This window comes from Dermacentor silvarum, chromosome 11 (assembly GCF_013339745.2).
Source record: "Dermacentor silvarum isolate Dsil-2018 chromosome 11, BIME_Dsil_1.4, whole genome shotgun sequence".
Classification (NCBI taxonomy): Eukaryota; Metazoa; Arthropoda; class Arachnida; order Ixodida; family Ixodidae; genus Dermacentor; species Dermacentor silvarum.
The window spans coordinates 63,982,685-64,008,138 of record NC_051164.1 but is presented as its reverse complement, the minus strand read 5'-3'; the positions used below and the strand labels follow the sequence as shown (position 1 = coordinate 64,008,138).

The 25,454-nt window shown below is 43.9% G+C and overlaps 1 protein-coding gene across 1 annotated transcript in view; it reads right to left on the bottom strand.

Moving 5' to 3' along the window:
- LOC119433733 (inaD-like protein) overlaps positions 1-25,454 on the bottom strand; it is a 233,597-nt gene that overhangs the window by 109,638 nt on the left and 98,505 nt on the right. Inside the window, 8 exon segments of the mRNA XM_049658330.1 lie at positions 420-507; positions 2,486-2,665; positions 4,695-4,754; positions 8,863-8,967; positions 13,271-13,644; positions 15,206-15,387; positions 18,781-18,970; positions 20,066-20,189. Coding sequence (XP_049514287.1) covers positions 420-507; positions 2,486-2,665; positions 4,695-4,754; positions 8,863-8,967; positions 13,271-13,644; positions 15,206-15,387; positions 18,781-18,970; positions 20,066-20,189 — 1,303 coding nt within the window.

Genomic DNA, 25,454 nt, shown 5'->3' with positions numbered 1-25,454 from the left:
CAGGTGATATTCGTGCTGCCGTAAGTTACACCTCAAGGCGGAATTCACACGCAACCCACACCCCGCCTTTACTGTGAAAATTTTCTAATTCTCGAAGCAGGTTATACGCGCAGAAATATGCTACTGCCTCACCTGCCAAGGTTTATTAGTGGCTACAATTTGCACTGCCATCTAAAATTTGGGTAGCCAAAAATGCGGCACTGCTGCTGACATATAGAAACAGTAACTGAATCTGTCAGCCTTGCACGTAAGAAGGGGTGACTTTGAGGCTAAAGATTATAGAAAAATATGTCGCCTTATATTCGAATAAATATGGTTGATACCATGATTGTTCTGTCTAACCACGCATTTCCCATTTCTGAACCGCAGAGCCAATGAGACCTTGCCCAAGCATGCTGGTCAAACATGCGGCCACTCACTCATGGTGTAGCCGTAAACATCTTCCTCCTCTCCCTCGCCGTCCGAGAGCTCCTCACGCTTTATGCTGCCCGCACTGTTCATGTCGATCTGCGCAGAGAAGGCAGCAGTGAGCAGCTGATTCACACCAAAACACTAGAAGGTACAACACTGGACAGAAAACGAAGAGTGAGATGGAGAAATGAAAGACTACACTCGAACCTCGTTATAACGAAGCTGAAGGGAGAGTCAAAATTACTTCGTTATATCAATTACTGCAATTTTATGCAATATAGGCCCAACGGAGTGCACATGTGTTAACACAGAAATAAGAAAACGGCCTTGAAGCTAACGGCATCGCCACACGGCCCCGCATGCAATGAAGTTTTAATAAAACAATAAAAGAATCTTCGGCGTGTGCAACACGCGACTTAGCACCTGACATGACAGCCTTTCGATAGCTGCCTGCTGTTCCACTGTGATGGTCTTTCACTTTCACTTTCCACTTGGCTCGTCGCGGTGGAGCAGCGCATGGCACACAAAACAGCGCTGCGATGTGCGATCGAGGAGGCAAGCAAACTTTGCCACACCGGCTTGGCTCAGCCGGCTCGTGGCCTCCGAGAGTGCACTGATGACAATGCGATCTCGGACGCCACGCCCCGGCTGCCAGCCCGCACGGCTTGCCGCAAGGAGAGGGACAAGTGAATGCACGGCCTGGGCTTGACCCCCCGAAATTGCACCGGGGACATCTCCAAGGCCAGGCTCAGCTGCGGCTGCTTGCGTGGAGTGCCGTATAGAAAAATAGAAGTGAATGTACTAACTTTCGCACTGCTGCGCATAGCCGCACAGCATGGCGCTACTCGCGCAGGCTTGCGCGTGACCCCCGAGATGGCGCCGGGGATCTTGGATGCCACCCCCAGCTGCACATGGCTGCGTGGCATGCTGCGCAGTAGGAGTGAATGCCCTAATGTTTCACACCGCCTCGCGTCTCTCACTGCGGTGGGTCTCGCGCAGCCAGGCACGTGCAAGAGAGTGTGGAGTGGAGAAGTGTAATAATGAGCCACGGCTTGCGCGGGCGGACAGCTACGCGCGGCAGTGAGAAGGACCAGTGTTGCTCGACGACATATTCGAGGCAGGGATGCAGGAGTTTTGAGCTGCCATGGCGAACGAGTGCCGAACCCCGCGGAAAGTGATGTACTCGGCGCGCAACAGTTGGGTATTTGTTTGGTTTTGGAGACGAATCTAGTTCGTTATATCAGGACAATGTTACTTTGTTAAAACAAGATTTTAAATAGATGGATCTCTGTGGGAATTTCATTTACCTTGTTATACCCATTATTTCTTTATATTTCGTTTTGTTATAACGAGGTTCGAGTGTACTTATTATGTGCTGCAGCCATACAATGTAAATAACAGAATTTTTGCTGATCAAGACAATCATGGTTCGCATACTTTTGATCACAAGTGTACTCACTCCTGCAATGTATTGCTGTTGAAGATGCGGCATTTGTAAACAAATAAAACGCGATAAATAAAGCTGCAGTTAACTCCCATTAATTCGACATCGAATAATTAGACTTTTCACTTCCATACATTGACTATGGAAGAAAACGCTTTTAGTTCTACTCCGGTTAATTCAACACTCACAGGTTTCTCCTCATGTGTGCAGCGGTTAATAAAAGCTGGTAAACACAAGAAATTGAGCAGACAGTGCTACTGATTTTCTATGCGAATACAGTGAAGGGAGCAACCTGTCCTACACTGATGATGACAATTTGGCCTTTGTCCTGGGTAATGTCTCTTTTGAGGATTTTGTCAACTTTAACGATAGTGTTGGCGTCTGTGGGCCATTGACCAACAATGACATATATATATAGTACTTGTATTACTGTATTGAAGGGATCTGTCGATAAAAACAGACTACTTCAAGGAATAAGAAATATTTGTATCCATTCGATTTGGTGCCATTTGTTAATTCAACCTTTAGGATAACTTGACCAAAGCTTGCAATCCCAAAGGGGTCAAATCAACGGGATTCGACCGCACATGTGAAAAGCTGAAAAAGAAGGAGAGATGAAAGAGTAGTCACCTCCACACCGTGCACCGTGAGCACTTTCTTGGTGGGCTCTGGTGGTGGCTCCAAGCCTTCCTGGCTACCCTGGCTCGCACTCCGGCTCAGCTGAGATGTCACACTCAGGCGAGACTCGCGTGACACTGACTTGCACACTGCCAGAGGACTGCGTTGGGGGCTCACAGCTTCCAGTGAAGGCTGCACACGTACAATGAGAAGCCGCACATGCAATGGCCATTGGAAGGACTGTACAATACAGTGGAGCCCCGATTACACGACTTTCAGGGGACCACGCAAAACCGTCGTATAATCCGGGTGTCGTATATTAAACACCTAAGAATACAGGCAGTGACACTCAGTCTTGCCCAAAAAACGGGTATAGACCGCCTGAATAAGCCCGCGGCACGAACCTAACTGCCATATTTATTCGATTGTAAAGCACGTATTTTTCATGATTTTCGTTGCTTGAACTTGAACCCTCGCATTACATTCGAATAACGGCAAAAGTGCCCATTTTAAAACAAATGCTCTAAATCGCGCGATTTTTAGCACTACGTTGGCAACCTGTAACTCTACGTCTCGATCCAATCCATAGACAAGTCGACCGAAAGTCGGAACTTGTTTTTGATTGGAATCGATGCTGTTTTCGCTGTACTTGTGACTGGTTACATTGCCACAATACCCTGCGGCCTTTTGCAGTTCGACTCCATTTATTTGCGATGTTATGGCGACGCAGCGCATTCGGTAGGACGAGCGCTTCGAGAGACGAGCAATTTTGATGGCCGAGGAGCTGGGAAAGTCCATCACGGCTAGGTGTCTGAGACGTCATCAAGTCGACAATTTGCGGTTGGCGAGACCAGCGGCAGGCCCCCTTTAAATGCGAGGCCAGTCGGGAAGGCTTTGTAGAACCTGAACTGGCCTCGCACTGACCCTGAACGAAATGGTTGTGCGGCCTTTTAAGAGGTACTTAAATCTCAAACAAGCTCGATGGCACGGAAGATGATTGATTCTCGGGTGATCACTTCTGGAGATAGTTTCGTTTTTGCAAGACTCTGCTCGTCTTGGCACCGAACCCCTCTAAGTATACGGCCGAGAGTGCTCTTGGCGTTTAGAGCGTGCTTAAGACAGCGCCAGAAACGCTTGATGGGGATGCATTCAGTGCCGAGTCATGCGAAATTTCGCGAAAGTGAAACTATCTACGGAAGTGATTGCCTGATAATACCGCCCAAGGAAAGCTCCGTCTCCTCTTGAGACGACGATGAGCGAAGAGAACTAGTTTCCGAATTGCGATTCCTTGAATAAAGGCACCATTTATTTTTCCGTTAATCTCGCGTTACATTTGCAGTTTTATTTTTATTTCATTTTTTATTTCGTGTGACTGGAAAGTCGCCCCTAGCGTTACAATCGCGGTTATGCTACATTCGGGTAAATACGGTATTGCAAAGCTGTTATTAGCCGGCTGCAGTGTGCACAGGCACCAGCTTGTGTCTGCTTAGAGCTTCTTTCTTTTTTCTTTCGCGGATGGTATCGAGAGAGGCGTTGTACAAGGCGGGGTTGATGTAAAATTACATCGTATAATCGAGGTTTTTAATACATTATTTCTATGAGCGCTTTGCCAGGACCAAACCAATCCGTCGTAAAATGCGGGTCATCGACTGGGGGACGTATAATCAAGGTTCCACTATAGTTTGTAATGACTCTATTACTCCGTCTCATACATAGCAGCCAACGCTACAAGAAACAAGCGGAGGATTTCGGCAACAAATCTTTCAATGGTCATCAGCCACAGTGGCATACCTTGCAGAGCAAAGCTAAGGTTTAATCAAGGGCGATAAGTTTGAGCGATCACTATTGCAGAGACTTCACCTCAGCGAGAATTCACGTGATCTGGCACCGGAAGCATCAAAGTACACAGCCGAAAGCATTTCTGGCACTGTGCAAAGATAGCTAGCTTGGCAGAGCGCCAGAAACGCTGTCGGCTGCATAGGTCGCCACATTCAGTGCCGAGTCACGCAAAACTTTGCGAAAGTAATCATATCCCCGAGAGCGACAGCTTCTAGTCAGCAAGACCGGCGACAATGATGACAATGGCAATGATGATCCCCAGCGCAACGATGACATGTCAAGTCATGGGGTGGTAGGCAAAAAAAAAAGCTTCGCTTTAAAAAGGAGACATAGGCCAAAGACGACACTTATTCTGTTGAGATGCACAGAACTAGGACCTCACCTGAGGTGAGAGTAACCGTGGTGAGGGCTCCTGGCTTGCATCATCAATGCTGTCCTTGGGCTGCACATAGTCATTGGTGCATTGGCAAAGTGACGATAGGACTACTGGCAATGCACACAATGTGAGAGATAAAATACAACAGCCATGCACTTTTGTTTTTATATAAAACCTTGAATTGTAGATTATCTAGTCATGTCGTTTCCCCAGTCAATACTGGCATGCATCGTAGGCACTAAATTTGGGCAAACAATGCCCCTCCAACGCAGTACTTTGACACATGGAAACATTATCTTGACCTTGCCGAGTATAATGCAAAAAAAAAAAAAGCAGAAGAAGACTACTCCAGTACAGAACTCCACAATACAAGCATGAAAAATTTGTTTCGAAGGGTGTAGGGGGCGCACTAAACAATGAGCACTAAGCAAGGCATGCAAGGACACATACGAGAGTGTACGTGCCTTGTTTAAAGTTTATTTCCTAATTTTGGTTTCCATTTTGAAAAAAGCCACATAATAATGAAAGAACAAATCCGAATACTCTTTGTCTCAATGAATTGTCTAACATTCGCGTGACACGGGCAGCACAAAAAATTATGTTAAAGGCCAACTGGAAGAAGAAAATTTTGGACCACATAAGAAGCCTAGTTCAAAAAAGCACTGGCACAATAAATTTGGATCTTGTCTTTTCTATTGTAATAAGTAGCCAATGACCCAGTTATTATGGCATAAAACCTAATTTGCTTCAGTGAGTGACAGTTAATTATTACAAGTCTTGTTTATAGCGAATGGCCCAAGTTTCAATTTCAGTGAGCAACCAGAGGGGGCAGTTTGTAAACACAGGTGGTCCCGTGATCGCACAAAACTGTGATGCGAACGCTGGCGCGTAAAATTCGTTGCCCCTAGTTGTTTTACGTTATCTATGGACACGCGTGCCGGGCAATGTCCCTGGAATCCTCATTGTCATTCTTATTTTATCATCCAGCGGTGACAATTTTCTGCAAGCTGCCATACTAGATGTTGCCGATCACTTTTAGGCTTAGGTATTTTTTAAACCAACAGCCTTTCCCACATGGCAACCCTGCTGAAATGATTGCTTTGCTTTCAGCAGCTGCCGATAGGCGTCGACACAGGACCATGCTAGCGCCGTCTTTGCAACAGCTAGCTTCCTCTTAGATGAAGGCAAATTCGAATTTTTTCCTCAATAACCAGGCAAGTAAGAGTGCCATGTGTTACAAAGAACCACCTGGACAATAAAATGCAATCTTTCTGCAAGTTTTCAGTAAGACAAAGCTGAGGTAAGTGTAAAATTGATTTTTTTTTTCTACGCTTGAAATGAGGTCAGAAAATGGAGCTGTCTTCAGCGGGGCTCTGAAATATCTCAGATGTGGCATGCTGGGACTTGAATCATAACGATACCACGTGGTGTGCACGACGTCTGCTAAGGTGCTGATGCTGCTAAGAGCAAAGCTATGAAATTACCAGCCCTGCGGCTTTGCCAAGGCTGCTTTAGTGGTGCACGCTACTACTCAAATCTAGCAAAGTGAAATTTTTGTTGCACTTGGCCTTTAACTGCTTGATTCCTCAAAGTTGAATGCCAACCGCCGTGGTGGCTTAGTGGCTATGGTGTTGTGTTGCTAAGCGCGAGGTCGCGGGATCAAATCCCGGCCGCGGCGGCTGCACTTCGATGGGGGCGAAATACAAGAACGCTGTGTCCTGTGCATTGGGGGCACAGTAAAGATCCCCTGGTTGGCAAAATTAATCCAGAGTCTCCCACTACGGTGTGCCTCATAATCAAATCGTGGTTTTAGCATGTGAAACTCCAGAATTCATTCAAAGTTGAATGCCATTTGCACAGTTCTCAAAACTCATTTAGCCATCAAATGCAAATTCCAAATTCTTGCTTCCAATGTTAGCAGCTATGGCTGCACATGAAAACCCCATTTCTGAAGTACACTGAAATTGTACTAAATAAAACATGCCCACTGATGCTTTACCGCGACAGCGTTAAGCACCTCGATGTCACAGAAAATCCAGTGTCGGCGTCGGCGTTATTGTCCGTGAGCTAAAATCTGCGTATAGATTAAGGCATATTTATATGCCATGCCTTGTAATATGACATGCGGTATATGTGGGTTATATTGACCCCCCCCCCCCCCATTCTATCACTTAAGTTGCTCATACCTTGTCTTACATTCGTGACAAAGTTATTCCTCAGAATTTTCAGAATGACAGCCCACAAACAAATGCCATGAAGCAAAACACCGACAGCACATCCCTTTTATGTCAAACATTCTTAGACTGAAATATTAAAGGTGTGTTACAATTACAGAAACCTGAAAATTATGTAATATTTTCAGCGTGACTATACACAGCTCCCAGGATTGGCCCACCGCAAGAGGCCACGTTTCTACCAGAAAGCTTGCCTTCATGCATAGCGTTCGCTGCCAAAGTTTCCTGGTAAACATTACGGTTACATAAGCTGCAGTTGCCTGAAAATGCGAGCAGCAGTCAGAGATCTTTGAATGCTAACGCGTTCCACTCTTAAAGACGAATCTTAAGTGTCCTCCAAGTTTTTCAGTGGCATTTCTTGAACCTTTAGCCACAAAATAATTTCTCTTAACATGATAATAGGACTGGCAAACTTACTGCATTCACTGCAACCATAATCTTGACATTAAAGGGACCCTTCTAAAACAACAAGAAACTCCCTTTTACCATGAGAAACGATTTATTAAGCTAAAAAAAGACAAAAAACTTGGAGTATGCTTAAACTTCGCCTTTAAGAGTGGAACGCGATAGCGTTATTGGACGCCGTTGACACGGGCACCGTATTTTCTGCGACATGGGACCGATCAAAAATTTAGAAAGGCTCGGTTTTCAACATTCCCCTCAATGTTGCCTAAAACCAAAGTACAGCAAAACACCATCAGAATTGGAGGACGCTTAAGCTTCGCCTTTAAAAGTGGAACGCTATAGCATTAAAAGATCCCTGGCTGCTTATAAGGTTTTTCTCTCGTATATTCAAATTACAATCCGACGCTATCATGTCTGTAGGTTGTGGTCAAGTAGTACTTTACGATTTTTCTGATGGATTTTACTTCGAGAAATTTAATTTTTGTTCACTAATGCCTTGCGCCACGTGAAGGGCCCGCCCGGTCGGGGTGGTTTGGGATGATGTGTTTCCGCATGATTATTTCCACCAAACGACGATGCTTACGTCAACACTAACGCCGGAATTTCTGGGACACGGAGCTCTTAACGCTGTCGCGTTAAAACCAAGAGCAGATGGCCAACGCCGCCTTGAAGTTCTCACACTAGCTTGCTGTGATGTCATAGATTTTGGCGGCATCTTCTCAGGGTTAGTTAAATCTTTATTAGTAAAAATGTACTACATTGTATTAAAAAAAACACCAACAAGTACTGAACTTAAGAGACTTTGTAGAATTCCTACCGTGTCACAGCAGCCCTAATTAAAACGCTTTGAAATATGTGACATGATGCCAACGTACCAGCACCATAATTTCGGCGTCAAGTTTTTAAGATATGGTACTTTGACCTTTGTTTTCTCTTGTAATAATCAGCACACTACCACGAAATTAATGAAACTGTAGTTCTCACAGAATAATTAACAAGTCTAAACTGATGTAGTGTTTCTCTTTAGTGTCGTTTTATTCGTCATCGAAAATGTAAATATTGGTGCAACTTTAGATTAAATGGTTTAATCTCTTGGCCATGTGCAGTGATGTACCTTTGTTTTTCTTTAGGTATATATTTGTGTTCCTTTCTGAATAAAGAATTCAGTCAGTCAGCGCTGGTATGTGTTTCCCTCCTCGCATTTCATGTTTTTTGCGCTGTTCTCCTGTCGAGTACGTACCGACTAGCCCAAGCTTCTACGGTGTTGCAATTAAATACCTTACATGCAGCCATCAGCTGTATGTGGTTATGGTTTCTTTGGTGGTTATGTGTAGTTACTGAATGTAACGAAGGGATTCTTTTTGTACAAAGGAATGAACCATGCATAAATAAACTTTCTAATTTTGATGACAACAATGACCAAGTTATTTTGTGTGCCGCACTCAATGCACAGTTAGTTCAGCTTCCACATGAACTCCTCCCCTCCTTCGGATGCCGCCTGGGAGTAGATGTACTAATTTTACTGTAACTCTCACCGTGGGTAGAAGAGATTGCAGTCTGAACTTGACGTGGGCCCCAGTGTTCCGAATCACCTCTACAGCTCGGTCGTGGGTCGCATCTCGGAGGTCAATGCCATCCACCTGCGTCGAAAGCAATTGACTCATGAGCAAAGCCACTCACTCACATGCATTCTCATATCCACTCACACTCACCGGCACTCACTCCCGTTCATAGTCTACACAATATGTTCATCTACTCACACAACATGGTATTCACTTACCCCCTTCTCATGTCTGCTCAAACTCCCTAGCAATCACTTACATTCACATGCACGTTTACTCACTTTCGTACCTACACCCAGTGACACTGACCGGCGCTAACTTCACGCCTGTTCACTAGCACTCGTGCCTTTGAAGTGAGCATGAGCAAGTGCACTCATGAGCATGCCAACCCATGCTCATGAGACCCCTGCTAAGACTTGTATGCTACCAGCCACAGTGTCCATTTTAGGGTATAAGTGTGACCGTATTGTGCTAGAATGTGCTCAATTACGCCCAGTAAAGTAGCTTCCATACTGTTATCTTTGATGTAGATCTATTTTACGTGCCCTGAAGAAAGCTCACAAAATATTGCCACGGGGCAGAATTAGTGAAGCATAGATGAATTAGTGAAGTGTAGGTGTATATACTTTGTGTAACAGTATAAACAAGGTATATACTACAATTTGCAGCAACACTGCGTACACAAGATGGTTTCCCCAACCAGCTGCACGCTATTTTCGCCAAATCATTGTCTTTGTTCATCGACATACTATGCCCCACTGCTCCGTAACAATAGTGAAAAAAGTTATGTCGCTGCACAGTTGCACGTTCTAGTATACAGTGTTCTCAACCTTGTTTCCAAAGAATAAAGCCCAGATGCTTGTCATAACATCCTTTTAACACAATGTGCACTGCTGTGCTATCAAATTTGAGCAGCAAGAACGCCGTCAAAGCACGCACGTCGGAGCACAATGTGCAGGAAACACAGCTGTGTTATCTGTCGCACTGGTAAAGAACTTGCAGAGGCCACAGGGGGCGCAGCAGCCCGGAGTAGCAGGAGAGCTGACTAGCACAAGGGAAGGGGGTGAGCGTGCGGTAACACAATCAAGAGCGCAGTAGGGGAAGGGAGGGAGGGGGGGGGGGAGGTGTAGGAGACACATGCCCATCTACCCTCCCTCTCAAGCCTGTGCATCTCCTCCTCTACCCTGGTGGCCGTGGCTGCACATGGCTGAGAGCGTACACAGGCCACACACCATATCTTGGAAGTAATCTCCGGCAAGTGCAAAGACGCTGAGCTGATTCTTGAGCTTCTAGTGTAGAGGTCACCTAATCTCAAGTTTCGGAGACATGGTGAAGCGAAGTCTTCGCTCTCTGCTGATGGTGCTCTTCATCTCACTAGAGTAGTGGCAGCGAGCGATCATGGTCATATGGACAAAGTGCGCGGTCGCGCGGACCCCATCTTCAAAGCGATCTGCTATGTGTACAAAGTGCGCCGAGTGCTGCTAGCTTAGTATGCACTGTGCTTTTGACGCTTAGTTTGCACTGACGTGAGACACCGCATAGCCCAAGGCATCAATTTCCTCCACACGACAACTCCTCACGTCATTCGAGTACCTCTTCTATCTGCTGGTACCACAGGATGGAACCAGCACAATGCCAGGAAATGCACTTTGCCTTGCAGCTGGTCGGCAACTAGATCACTGACGGCAGTCTGTGATCTTGATCCTCAACCTGGCCCCCTCTTCATGATCATGGACTGAATCGGAGGACGAGGTTCCTCGTAGACACGGGCGCAGAAGTAAGCATGCTACCATCTACCAGCTTGATCTCTGGTCCAGGTCCACAGGACGAACGTTATGTGCCGCTAACACTTCATCAATAGCCAGGTACGGCCTCCATTTATTGACTATTGACCTGGGCCTGCTTCACACATTTTGGTAAGTGTTCATAATAACCCACGTTGACCATCCCATCATTCTATCTGACTGCCTGTCATCATTGAATCCAACTCCATTTGGCCTGTTTGGGTATGTGCAATGGCTTTCAGACTCCACAACGCGGCTCAAACTTCCCAACAGTTTATTGCAGAGGTGACGCACAGCCTCCAAACTATACTTGCTAACATCAATGACATTCTTGTCGTGAGTGCTACTCCAGCAAACCATGGGTGCTACCTGCTTGCATTATTCCAATGCCTGCAGCAATGTGGTGTCGTTGTGAATGCCCAAAAATGTGTGTTCGGGGCTTCGGAGCTGGAGTTCTTAGGTCATCACATCTCTTCATTAGGAATCCGTCATGTGTCATCTCACATTCATGCAGTGAAGGATTTTCTGCAGCCAACAACACTTTGCAAGTTATTGCTAGTCTCAAGAGTTCTTGAGGCTTGTCAATTTCTCTAGACGTTTCGTATCTCACTGTGTGGAGGAGCTCTCGTAACCACTCACTGACCTTCTCCATAAAACAAGCAGACGTCTGTGACAATTCTTCGGAATTCGGAAGCCATGGCCGCCTTCAAGGTCGCAAAACACGCCATCGCAGACGCAGTGCTTCTCACTCATCCAAGGTCAGGATGCTCCAACTCGAATCACAATGGATGCTTCAAGCACTGAGCTTTGACTTCGAGTGGCGCCCTCTGGCATTTTTCTTTCAAAAGCTTCAACCTGCTGAGACACATTACAGCGCCTTCAGCTGCGAGCTTATCGTCATCTACGCTGCCATCCAACACTTCCAACACTTCTTGAAAGGTCAAAAGTTTCATGTTTTCACGAACCACAAGCCTCTTGTCTACGTGTTTTGAACTAACTTCTCAAAGTAGGGTGCTCAAGAGCTTCATCAATTGGCCTACGTGCCCGAATTTACTGCCGACATACGATACATTAAGGGCGCGGAGAATGAGGCTGCTGACGCACTCTCCCGGATAGATTCCATCAGCCCCTTTGCACAAGTCCTAGACTGGGAGAGCTTGGTGATAATGCAGCTTGAAGATGCCAAGTTACAATAGCTACGTAATAGCTCTCGTTCTCTCTGACTGCAGCTGTTACGTCATCCGTGTGCATGAAGACCACTTTGGTGTGACACATCAGTGAACCTTCTTCCACCATTCATACTTGTGGCCAACCGCCGTGCACTGTTTCCCACTTTGCGCAATATATAGCCACCTTGCTATTCAAGCTACACAGCAGCTCATAGAGGAGCACTACGTCTGGCCTCACATGAACACTGACATATGTAACTGGACTCGCACTTGCATGCCCTGCCAATACGCCAAACTGACATGTCACACCAAGTCCTCAACTCAGCCTTTCCTTTTACCCGACCCACGCTACAACTACGTGCACGTCGATGTGGTTGGACCACATCCTTCATCATGCGGTTGCAGCTATCTGCTATCATGGAACGCTTCACGCATTTGCCCGAGGCCGTGCCCATACCAGACATCACTGCTGAATCTGTTGCCCAAGCCCTAATGTCCCCCTTGGTCTTGCACTTCGGCTGTCCCGGGACTGTCACAACAGGTCGTGGGTAGTAGTTTTGATCCGCCCTATTTACATTTCTCGCTCACCTTCTCGGCACAACTCAATGCCCTGCACTTATCCCCCCTGCACCAACGGCATGGTTGAGCGGCTACATCGCCAGCTGCTGTCCCTAAGGTATGCCCTGACCGTGAACATTGGGTTGACCATTTTACCATGGTACTGCTCAGTCTGCAAGCAGTCTATCGCAATGAGCTAGGCTGCTCGGCGACCCACCTCGTTTCTAGTGCTGCCTTGCGACTTCCTGGTGACTTTTTTTCCTCTAAGGACGCACCACCCCAACCACAACGCTACCTAAGGCACCTCCTCGCACATCAGACTGCAACATCTGTATGCATCCTGACATCATGTCTGCCACTCAAGCCTTTTTCCAGCATGATGCCCTCAAGGCACCTTTGACACCTGCCTCAATAGGACATTTCACGTCCTTTGATGAACAGCCAAGTCGGCGACAATTCTTCAGGACGGTCGTGAGGAAGTCGTCAGTCTAGATCGCGTAAAACTGGCCTACCTAGAGATGCCTCATCACACCTTACGTGTGGACATTGATGTCCCCACCATCACTTCCCCATGAACAGAAGACTTGACATCACTTTGCCACCAAGTCTGTTTCGACGTCTCGTCTAGGCGGGAGGGCCCTCCAGTGCCCTCGTCCGAGAGTTTAAGGAGGCTTGCAGAATTAGCAAGCATATGAGGAACAAGAGAATAAAGGTGTGTGTTTCATGACGTGCGCACGAGCTCGCAATGGCTAGCAGTTTGGTTTCAAAGTTAAACGTCTTGTCCTAGTGTACTGTTCCTACAAACTTTACGGAAAACTAGGGAGAGTTGGCAGGTACGTAAAGAGTTTATGAAATATGGGTGCCACTGACCTCAAGGATACGATCACCACGGCCAAAGGCCCCTAGCCTTCCTGCTGGACTGTCTGGTAGGACATTCTTGACGAAGATACCCGACACACCGCCGCGGCTGTCGACGTGCCCGCCGTCCTGCGAATGCCGGAACAGGTCGACGTGCCCGCCCACGATGCTGATGCCCAGGTTCCGCTGCTGAGGCAGCTCGCGCACCAGCTCAACCTCGCGCTCGGGTCCCCACTGCTGGTGCAGGGGAGAGGACGGCTGCAGAGTGGGGCCGCCAACGGGTGGCGAAAGCAGCGGTGAAGGCGTCCGTGCCGGCCACGATGGTTGTGGGGAGGCACTCGGGCTGGGTGTTGAGGCCAAGCTCCGGCTGGATGGGACCAGCAGCTCTGCACAAGCAATCCGGTGGACTTCTTGCTTACTACCTCAGACAGTAGCGTGCAAAGCTTGCATCTGTTTATAGCAACATATGAGCCCAAAACTGATGGTACCACGAACACTGTCTGCAGACAACTACGGTAGACTTCAGTTAACTGGACTACAGTAATTTAACTTTTCAGATTATTCAATCATAACTGAAGGTTCCAACTGGCACATATGTCTATGGGTCATAACTTCAGTTATTCTGATTCTGAAATTGGTCTTCACCAGATAATTTGAGCTTGACTGGTGAGCACATGCACGCCTGACTTCATTGGTGATCGCAATGGCAGCAGGGTCTATCTTAGTAGCACCAGGAAACAGTGAATGCATCGAAGACATGTTTATCCTTTGCCGAAGACATAATATGTCTTTGGCAAAGGATAAACATGCCCAACCTCTCCACTAGCCACCTGGCCGTCGATCTTCAGCGAGAGCTATCCAAGCACCGCATGTGTGAGCATTCGGTCGCAGCACCGAGGATATTCTTCGACTACCTTCGGCAGATTTCTAAATGAAAATGACAGCTTGCAATTGATGATAAATATAGGTAAATACTGATAAATGAAGCACAGCTGAGTTCGAATACTTTTTTAACTGTTTTCTTTCGCCTGTGCATTCACCCCCTGCCAGATTATTCTATCAATTTCGTAGGTTCCGCCAAGGTTGAACTAATGGAAGTAGAGTGCACCAGCGTTATTGGCAAGGGTACGAATGGCACACTGAAAAACAAAGCGCTCATTTTTTAACAGTGTTCATCCTTGAAATTATTACTCCAGTAGGCTCCCATTAGGATCAATCATGTAAAGCCTGAGTATCAAAGAGGGCTAACAATGCCCTGTAAACGTGTATAGTAATTTGAATAAATAAATTTAAAAATAAATAAATAAATAATTTAGGTGCTTGCTTAGTAAATCGAGAAACACATCTGCTGCCACCATTCTTTAAAACAGGAAAAGTTAATTGATTTCTTCCAGCACAACACAGAAAAGACTACAATTTCAGAGATTTACTAATAATTCTTTTTTTTTTTAAGGAACGCATGACAATTAGTAGCTTTCATGTACTATTATTGACATTCAAGTAACACACAAGTTGTGCCCGATATGACTGCATTTACACAATGGAACCTTTTCATAATTGTAAAGCTAGCTTTCTGGCGAGGCAGTTTGGCATGCTTATGACAGTGTAGTCATTTCTGCAACTAGCATGTACAAGTGCAGTATGCTATCTTTCGTCATGAAAAATGTAGACGTGGCTCTCGTGATGAATCCATGTGCAATAGACAAGCCTCGGCGCTTGCAGCTAGCACTTCACGTGAACCCTGACCAATGCCACCATTACTTGGCCAAACGTGCGATGCACAGAAGCATGCTTGCAAATAAGGAAAAGGGTCTATGGAATAAGTAAATCAGAGAGATAATTTGTGCTAGGCTTCAATAATCTCGTGAAAGTCGCACCTGCTGTACCCTCAGCGTGCACCAAACGTAAGAACTTCCGCCGACTGTGCAAACGCGCCGCAGCCCTTACCTTTCGATGATGACATGGAATCCCTAAGTGAAGGCACGTACGAAGAGGCGATGTTGTGCACTGCGGCAACCATCGTCTCCATGTCGGGAGCCGTTGAGTGTCGCCGCGGAAGCAATAGGCTCAGCGGACCGGTCGATGGAACAAGTAGGGAAGTCCGGCGAGGTCCCGACTCCGACGTACCCCTATACGCCCCCCAATACACCACCCCAAGGAGAACAAGATAAGCACAGACACAGATGTTCCAGCTTCACTGATGGATTAGCCCATGGCCAAGCAAGCATCTAACAAGATTAGGAGGAGAGGCCCTTCGTGGCTTCTCGCACGCCAGCTCAACAAAAACATACATGCAAAAAATAAACCACACCAACAACAATCATTGCCAGTCCTAAACAAAGCACAGAAATGTCACAGGTACAGTACACCGGCGTCCTTGCAGTGAAGACTGCTGAAAACAAGCAAAGCCACGAAAAAAAAAAAATACAGATAAGAAAGAGAAAAAAAAGCTCGAGACGTGCACAGCTGCATTGCATGTAGAAACGCTGACTTACTGCAAATCCTGTTCTTGGTGAGTGCAGACTTTGCAGAACAAAATTTATGTCTGCTGATAGTCTGTTTTATTTAATTTCATTACATTGTACTCAGCTGAGCTTTGAGACCAGCTGACCATCCAGCTAGCATATGGCCTGTTTACTCAGTTCATTGACTGATTCATTGATCATTTGAATGATTGATTGATTGATTGATTGGTCCTGTAGTTTTAGTAGTTCAGGCCTCATACCTTCAGTCGCACACTCTCCTCACTAGAACGAAAAAATACAATAGAAATCCAAAACTATTGGTAAACTTTCACCAGTTACGGCTCAAGGCCTTAAACAGTACAGTAGTTGGCCGTAATTTAATCCAAACAGTGCAGGAAAAAAAAAAGGGGGGGAAAGAAAGACACCTATGACATAAACATGCCAAACATAAAAATACATCCCAAAATACACATGCTAGCCCAAAATATAGTTCAGAAGGCAGAATGACAAGGATGCTCATACTATATCAACATAATTCACAAAAATAGCATAACTGTACTATTTTAAATAAGCCTTGTAAAAAACATTAACCTTGTAATTACACAGAATAACAGTGATGTCAAACGTTTGCTGCTCAAGGTCAAATTATTCAACAACTTGAAGGAGTGAAAGGTTGAAACAATGAATTCCAAGTAAGTTCTTCAGAAATCCACAAGTTGAAGTTTCGCCCTGCTAATTTCCACAAAGCTTCTCTGATTGGTGGCCTCACACATCTGCAGGCTTCCTGTAAACTCACACACTAGAACAACTGCAGTAGTCCCAGTTCGATGACATAATGAGGTCTTATTTTTGTAAACTGCAAGGTTAGCTATTTGAGGAAGATGGAAAGGTTCACTTAGTAACATTCCCAGACCTGCCAACCTTACCAATTGTAAAATTCTCTGGTCGAAGCCCAAAATACAAAAATTTGGTAAAAAAAAAAAAAAAAGATACTGAAAATGTTTTTGTTACTCAAGATGGTGAACGTCAATTTATTTATTATTTTTTTAAATTTGGAGAGTTTCTTCTGTAGGAACTTTGTGAACGTGCACTCAGCTCTGTAGTTTTTGCACTTAGCTCTGTACAGTAACAGTGATCTGCACCAACACACAGAAATTTGTATGAAGGCAATTTGCGAAACATTCACGCAATGGCTGCTGAAATTTCAGTCGTTTTTATACACTGATTAAAGAGTGGCTGGCACTGCTGTGGGCAAAAAATCCAGCAGATACAAAAATGTAGGCTGAGAAATCCGTCAGAGATAGTTTTGAAATTGATTTCATCCTAAAGTGGATGCAAATAAAAATTAGTAAAATTATCAGTGTCCATATGAGAATTGTAAATAAACTCTAAATTTTTAAGTGGGCATTTTACATTAAAATATATGCGTTCAGCTGAAGTTAGGTGGATGGAAATATTTCCAGGCTGCAGATTTAAAACTGACAGTTATGAAACAAGTTACCCGCAGAAGTAAAAAAAAAAAAAAAAACATTATTTGTTGCAAAACTAACATGCTCTGTCACTCTTGCATCACTGAATCAATGAAGACACAATACAGATTATATATATATATATATATATATATATATATATATATATCTGTATTGTGTCTTCATTGATTCAGTGATGCCACAATTTTTTTTTTTACACGCTCATTATGTTTATCTAAAACCATCTAGTCTAGTGACCCTTTTGCGTCTCCTGCAGGAGTTACGGAGTCCCACCTTCATAATATGCCAATTGTATAACTCTCCCCGCAATAAAAGAACTTGTGAAATTACATCATCATTTCCCTGTTTGCAACTTTCAATTTTTCAAGTTGTTAGTCGGCTGTGGTTCAGGCAATGTAGTGAATCTACTAGACAGGCAGGCTGATACCAGGTTCAATGCCCTGAACTGAAAAAATTCTTAAGCTGCTACACGAGAAGACCAAAATTGCTTACTTCATAGCATTGTGTTGCAGTTGAGCCATTTTTTTAATGGATGAAACTTTCTTTACATCGCAGATTTCTGACAAACGGTTGCATATAGGCTAATTGGTTCTTGGTCATGTATGTGAAGTTGAGCTGCATGGTACTAACACGACAAACACAAAGAAGACATCACCTTGTGCTGTCTGATTGTATTTGAATAGTGTGCGTCTTGTTAGAGCCACACAGCGCAATTTCTCATCTCTAACAGATTTCTTCTCTAATAGCCATAACAGACAGCGTACAAATGGAGGAAGATGGACAGACATTAGACACACCGCTTTGTTTCACTGTGTTTCGTGTCTTGCTTCATTCTTCATCCATCTGTCTTCAATGGTTAAGTGCCTTCGATGACTACTGTCTTCAATGGATAAGTAAGTATAGCCAACTTGCCCAAACCACTACTGTGCTAAGATTTCTGCAGACTTATTTGACTGACTTGTACATGCCTTGTCTGCACTAATGATGATGTATGCACTAATGATGTATGCACTAATGATACTGTGTGCACTAATGATGATGTATGATGACAGACATAACAGGAACTCACGCTTTGACGACCTCCTCCTTGAAGCCGTTCACCTTACGCAGCTTGACCTTCTCCACCAATGGACTTGGCGGCGCTTCGACCAGTCTCCCCTTCCACCTCCCTGAGGTAGTTGATGCTACAGAGAGGGTTTTGTAAACAGAGAGCCTGTGATTACACTTTTTCAGCATACGAGACACAACACGGTATCGCGTTGCTTATGCTGTTTTATTTTTTGTCCATGACCGCTTTTCACCAGCTAATCGCCTCTGTCACATTATTGGATGGCTACTGCGGCAGCTCAATTAGTAACGCACTGCACAACTAATGCGAAAGATGTGGGTTCGGCTTCCACCTGTGATAAGTCGTTTGTCGTACACCTTCACTTCCCTTTTCCTTATTATTTCTATACTTCAATTAAAATATGACACTTAATTGTCCTTTTTGGCTTCATTTTCTGTTTTCTTCATACAATTCTAACTAGTATATATATATATATTCATAGAACATTAGGCAACTCACAAGACCACACTGAGATCCTGCGTCAGAGCAAGGATGGCAGCCACTTCGCCTTGCGTCTTCTCCGAGAGCATCTGGTCGTTGATGGAGAGCACGATGTCCCCGACGCGCAGCTCTCCGTGCCTGGCCGCGGCTGAGCCGGGCTCCACGTCCGAGATGGTCCAGATGCCATGCTGCCAGCGCAGCTTCAGACCTGCTCGCCCCGATCACAATACAAACAACAAAATATGCAGATCTAAACAACTCCTAAAGGCTCGCATCATTTCAAGGCACACAGTCATCAATCACGGCATCAATCAGACATCAATTAGAGGGTGCACAGGAAACCGAAGAAGCGAGGTAGAGTCAAAGCATCTGCCGACCAAACTGACACGCTGGACAGAAAGGCACAGCGCATGTGGTGCCTGGATTCACACCATTGATAAGCGAATGTAGTGCATCATCCAAGTAATGTGCATTAGTGCATAACAGCTGCACTTTGAATGCAGCCAACATCCACTTATTCTTGTACACTTCTAATAATTAGAGCAGGGCAATGAGCATGTGTTAGTCAAGAAACCGTTAGCTTTATTTCGTCAGTTGCTGTCACCTGCTGAATGCCAAAGGTATAGTTTTGCACGAGTGTCACGCATTTGTTGTTCAACAACAAACTGCATGGCAGTTTAGAGCCACTGCCCTGAAGTGTTTTAACCCTACGTAAGTTTACCAATGGATAAACTCATGCAACACAGGGCCCGCTGAGTAAAGCAAGAAATTTTCCTAGTTGATGTTGATTCTTCTTGTAATGCACTGAATAAAACTGAGTACAACTAACAGCACAAAAAGACACACCAGACAAGGCGTAAGCTACCAACTGGTTTATCATCAATGAAACATTAGCCATGTATTGGTGGCAGTCAAGTGAGCGCATGCAGATGCCTAGGTTATAAAGACGACAAAAGGAGAAAAGAGAGCCTGAAATGGAAGAACATGAAGACACAACAGCAGATACAGACCTTTTGTTATTTTTCTAACCTATGCATCTGCACGCACTCACTTGACTGCCACCAATACAGGAGTAATGCTTCATTGACAATAAACCAGTTGGTACCTTGCACCTTGTCGTCCTTGCCTGGTGCGTCTGTTCGTGTTATTATTTGTGCTCAGCATCACTCAGCGCTTCACCAAATGGAGAGGACCCGCTACATGGCACCAGCATGAAGTGAGGTACACAATGCACGCAGCGGCCTTCAATCTTTTGATGCACAAGCTACAATTCGAGATCCTGTAAACTGCAGTGCCAACTCACCCAGGGATCGACCCGTGTTGTGCAGAACAACGGTCCCGGAAGACGCCTTCCACAGCTCATCTGGGGGCTGAATGGCACTGATTTCATCCGAGTCGGCTGATATAGAATTCTCGGGTCGCTCGGGCTGCAGAAGAAAAGCATCATGGAAATGAAGTTAATGCCATAAAGTTGCCATTAGCATTCAAATGGATGTCATATTCCCTTAAACTCCAAAAAAGCTTTGTACAGAATTGTGTACAGTACAATGCACTCTTAAAGAGAACTGCTATTTCAAACTGAATTATACATAATATCCACATTTATTCGAACTCTACAAACAAAAAAATTTGGATTATGTGGCACGTTAGACAAGTTATCCAGTGATAAAAAGTTATTTTCCAGGCTTTAATGGGATAGTCAGTATTCAGTGTTGAACACGTGTTCTCTTTAATTAAGAGCTGTACTTCTCTTTAGGAGCTTTAAGAGTAGCAATACTGTAGATTGTGTACTTGGCCACTTAAAGACACATAAGATGTGCATTTGTAAAGTAGGCAGCTATTAGCTTGCTTCTCAATTTTTGCGTGACAACTTACATCAGCTTCAGTGCCATCTTTTGCTTTTTCAACAAAAACAACTTGAGTTACAACAAACCATGATTGCTCATGGTCTAGCCAAGAAGACTGGGTACCTTTTTCTAAGCCTAGTGCTGCACAGTTGAGCTGCAATAAACGTGTGTTCGTATTCCTAGTGCAAAAAAACATGACAAAAACAAAATATCAGAACTGTTTTTTTTTTTATTTTTTTTTATTTTTCTTGCTTTCCACAAGAAAATTGCAGCAAGGGTGGTGCTATTGTGTACATTTGTGCGCGTGTGCTACAAAAACTTAACATTGCAGTTATGCGCGTAAATTCTTATTTTTCTGCTCATTCTTAGTCTCAAGTCGCTTCATTTCCAAAGGATATGTTCCTCCCTTTCCTATAAGAAGTGCTGTCCAAAATAGTTCATGTCCTCATTTATCGCATCTGTGAGAATGTTCATAACTGCTTCACACTTTAGACTGAATGGCCTCAACTCATTGTCATGTATTCTTTTTTTATATGATACTCAAATTGCAATTTTGTGTCCTAGCTGCATTTCAAGTGGCAAGTTCAACTATATTTTTAAATGGTTTCAACTATTCTTCAATGCAGGGCATTGTTTTTCTTTCTCATAGAGCTAATTCCTATCAAAATTTCACGAACAATGCGGCAGCTCTTGTGCAATTCTCATGCAAAAAGAACAAAAAGAAATGAAAACAAGCAATACCTGCCTGTTTTAGCAAAGATAAAATACAAGTGTTATACCATTGATGTTATGCTAGGATCCAAGGGTTTGTGTATTTAGTATGCTCATCATAATGTTTGCTAATAAAACTAGTTTTTTGGACTTGCTATATTTGGTACCAAACAATGCCCCTGCCTCCTTTCCAACTGACCAACTAGTTGACCTCATAGTTGACCTCATAGTTGACCTCATAGTTGACGTCATAGCTGACCTCCTCACTGCAGGTCAACTGCGAGACAACAAACCATATGTTCCTCGAAAACAAGAAATCACAAGACGTGCTAAAATACGTCTAGTTTAACTCCTTCAGATGCCAATAAATTATGTCACTTGACTTTCCCAACATTGTTTACACCCAAAGAATCATAAAAAGCACAGTGCTACAGTCATATGAAGCCAAGAGAAAATGAAAAGGCTTCATTGTCACCTGGCTTCGTGTGGTTGCGACTAACCAAAATTGGGTCCCTCGGTTTCCCTTCTTGTCGTAGTGCTATACAGTGGAATCTCAATAAACGGAAATCGCCTAAATGGAACTGATGCTTAAACAGAACACCATCCTCATCGTTCGTTGGTTTTGTATTCATGCAATGCTCTCTGCAATGTGTCTCAGTAAATGGAACGCCCGATAAACGAAACCAATTTCCCTGGTCCCTTGAGGTTCCATTTAAAGAGAGTACACTGTATTACAGATGAAGTTTTTAATTCCTTGTGATAACTCTCTACAAGAATGCAAGATATAAGAACATAGACCATTTCTTGTCCAGCATACCTGGAAAACACCCACCCAGTGAATTGAAAATATATGCTGGATGCAAAACATTGTGAAGAAACAATCAAAGAAATGAACCCATTGCATGATGACAAACAGACACCGAAATCAGACACCCAGACGTCTACCTTCCAAGCTCTTATTGCCAAAATACCTTACACATATTATTCAAACTTGGAGTACGGGTCCAATCAGAAATTTTGCAAGATGTGTGCAACATATTCCAAATATCTTTATTTTCACAGGTGCCTTTGTGTATGATGCACTACCTTGGCGTGTGCAATTGTGTAAAGAGACCCTGAAGGGGTTAACAGCATACACAATTGTGATCGTCTCACACCATCTGTAAAGAGCTTTTATTAGAACCCAGCAGGAAACTGCTAGGCAGCGTTCTGTATATGCCAGATGTTTCACGTGACCTCAGCCAAACTTCAGATTGATTCATTCATCCACTTCGTTGAACATTCAAAAGCAACACGACGGCTACGAGAGATTAAGTGGAGGGCTACAAATTAATTTTGACCCCTTGGAGCTTTTTAACTTGCACATAAATTTAGGTGTACAAACATTTTTCCGTTTCGCCCCTCCTAGATGTGCCGTCGCTATGACCGGGATTCGAACCCACAACCTCATGTTCAGCAGCAGTATGCCATGGCCACTGAGCGGTGGGTCTAACTTCACGAAAAGAATGGCATTTTGTAGACGGGTGAAACCAATAAGCATATTGCTCACAGTTGCACTGAGTACCTCACAATGTTTTTTTGTAGTGCACTCAAGCAGCTAATTATAATCACTTAGGCAGGTATTTATGTACTATATTCATATTCGGGTGTAAGTTATTTTCAAGTTGTACAGTGCATTCAAAAACTCTCATTACAATAAGTTTCATGAAGAGACACCCAATGCCAAGCTGCAAGCATGTTACATAAACTATGAAGTGGCAAAGAAATCTGTCCACTTCAAACACTCAAGATTATCAGTTGGTGCTTACAAAATTTGGACACGAGTCCTTGGTTCAGAGTAGCGAAGGTGTAAATTGGTTGCCTCAGCTTGTTTTTTTTTTTTTTAACTAAACATGTTTTGGCTAGTCCACCATGGTTTCATGTAGTTTGTTCAGTCTACCGGTGAGTCGGTAACTCACTGGATGTATCTGTGGATGCATACATAAACTTTATACGCACGCTGGATGTGGTTTCAAGCAAACTGTCCTCCAGCAATCTGGTATATGCTGCCAGATGCTCCTGCTCATGCAGCACGGAACTTTGACACACAATCAGTGCAGTGAGCACACCTCCGTTCTGCATAATAAAACAGTAAATCACGAGATAAAACCTGCCCGTGTGTCAGCTTCTGGGTGTTCCTAAAGTGAACAGATCTCTTAATAGAAAAGCGCATTAAATTCAACTACTTCTTCGATTTCATTACATTTCTTACTTTGGGCTTCTCCATTTCTGTGCGACTGGGTACATGCCACCGAGGCACAAGCATTACAGAATGCTTATATTTAGATACATGTTGTGCTTCGTTGTGAATACAGCTCTCATTGTCATTCTTCTTCCTCAACAAACATCATATATCGCCTTAGTCCTCGTGACACTGCACGCATCAATGTCCCTGACTGCGCATCTACCGGATTTGGTGTTTGCATTTATGCGTACATTGTGAACAGTGTGCTGCGTAAACATTGCATCAGATTACTGTTGTGACCCTGTGCAGCACAACACCATACCGTTCCTTCGCCAGGACTACAACAAATCAGTCATCATGGTGTTACCGTGACACTATCGTCGTCACTGTCGTCCTTTTGTCTTGCTCCTGTCGTCACACACTTGCTCGTGCGACACACCTGATCGCTTCCTTACACAAACACGTTAGTCCATCTGATATCACTTTCCTAGTGGTGCTGGATGACCAGCTACCTGAAAAATGCTTTGCGTGACATCGATTTCCATAATGCATGACATCTGCAATATTTTTTCTAAATTGATGCTTTCTCATGTAGACTGATAGAAAATTGGACAATACAGAAATTTTCTGATCTTCTATGCTTCAGCAGTTGATGTCCCGCATCTCTTTGCTGTTCCTCAACATAATGAAGGGTTCCACAAAAGTTAGTCTGGTCAGGCATGGGCTGAAGCGAATGACGGTCACTTACCAAGCCTGAAGAAGGGTCGACATTCCAGATCCTTCTTCAGACTTCATCGGTGACTGTCATTCACTTGTTCCTCAACAACTGAGAATTAGATAGTTCCATTTTTTTGGCGAATGCTGAAACATTTAACCTTTGACACCAAGCCCAAGCTGTATTCGTTCTAGCTGTTTGAACCACTATCACAAAAGACGAGCCATACTGGTGCCGGCCCCAGCTTCCTCTGCCTTGTTTGCCAGAAACGAGTCCCGCTTGTCCATTCAGTTCTTGCCATACCTTTGAGTTTCAATGCTTGTACACATCTTTCAATCCTTTCGATTCCTTTCACTATCATCTGTTCAGATAATAACGTTCTACTCTTACTTGTATGTTGAAGAAAAGCCTTTTCTTTTTAGAGAAGCTGTCGTTCATTAATATTTTCGGTGAAGATGAGGTAAACAGCATGTGCAATATATTTTTGTAATCTGGATATAATGCGCAATTGACTGGAATAAAAAAAATGTGGGAAATTTTGTATGCTTTCTTATGGAAGAGCTTGGGAGTTAAAGGGTTGAGGTGTGTTCAATAAAATGCTTTTAACCATAAAATTAACCATTTATTAAACGAAAACAATGTTAATTATTATAATCATAATATGCAATACACAATTGTGATAACCGCAGTTGTACTGCAGGCATCATAACTAAAGAAGTCAACTGAATCAACTAATGCTAAAATTAACTAACCTGCCCTGAATCAAGAAACCTGTAACAGCTGTCACTAGCTTGGTGTCATTCACTGCCATTTGATTATTTTATATCAATATACGTTTCATATTATAGATTATTTTATAATTTATATCATATATTATTTTCAAACTGAAACTGTTATATTTTGATACCAAATGCACAAAATGCAATCAGTACTTCATTCAGTACAAAGAGGTAATTCACCTAGAAATTCTCTGAGCAATTTCCAGTTACTCCCAATGCAGCATTCCAGCAAATCCATCTTAAGCCAGCCAATTTCCTAATTTCATCACACCATCGTCCTGCTGCCCTCAAGCGCTTTTCCTTTCTCATAGCACCAACTCTATTAAAAACCAATTTAAAAAAATAATTGACGAAGGTCTATTTGCAGGTTCAGTCTTTATCGATCTGACAAAGGCATTTGACTGCTAAACCATAGT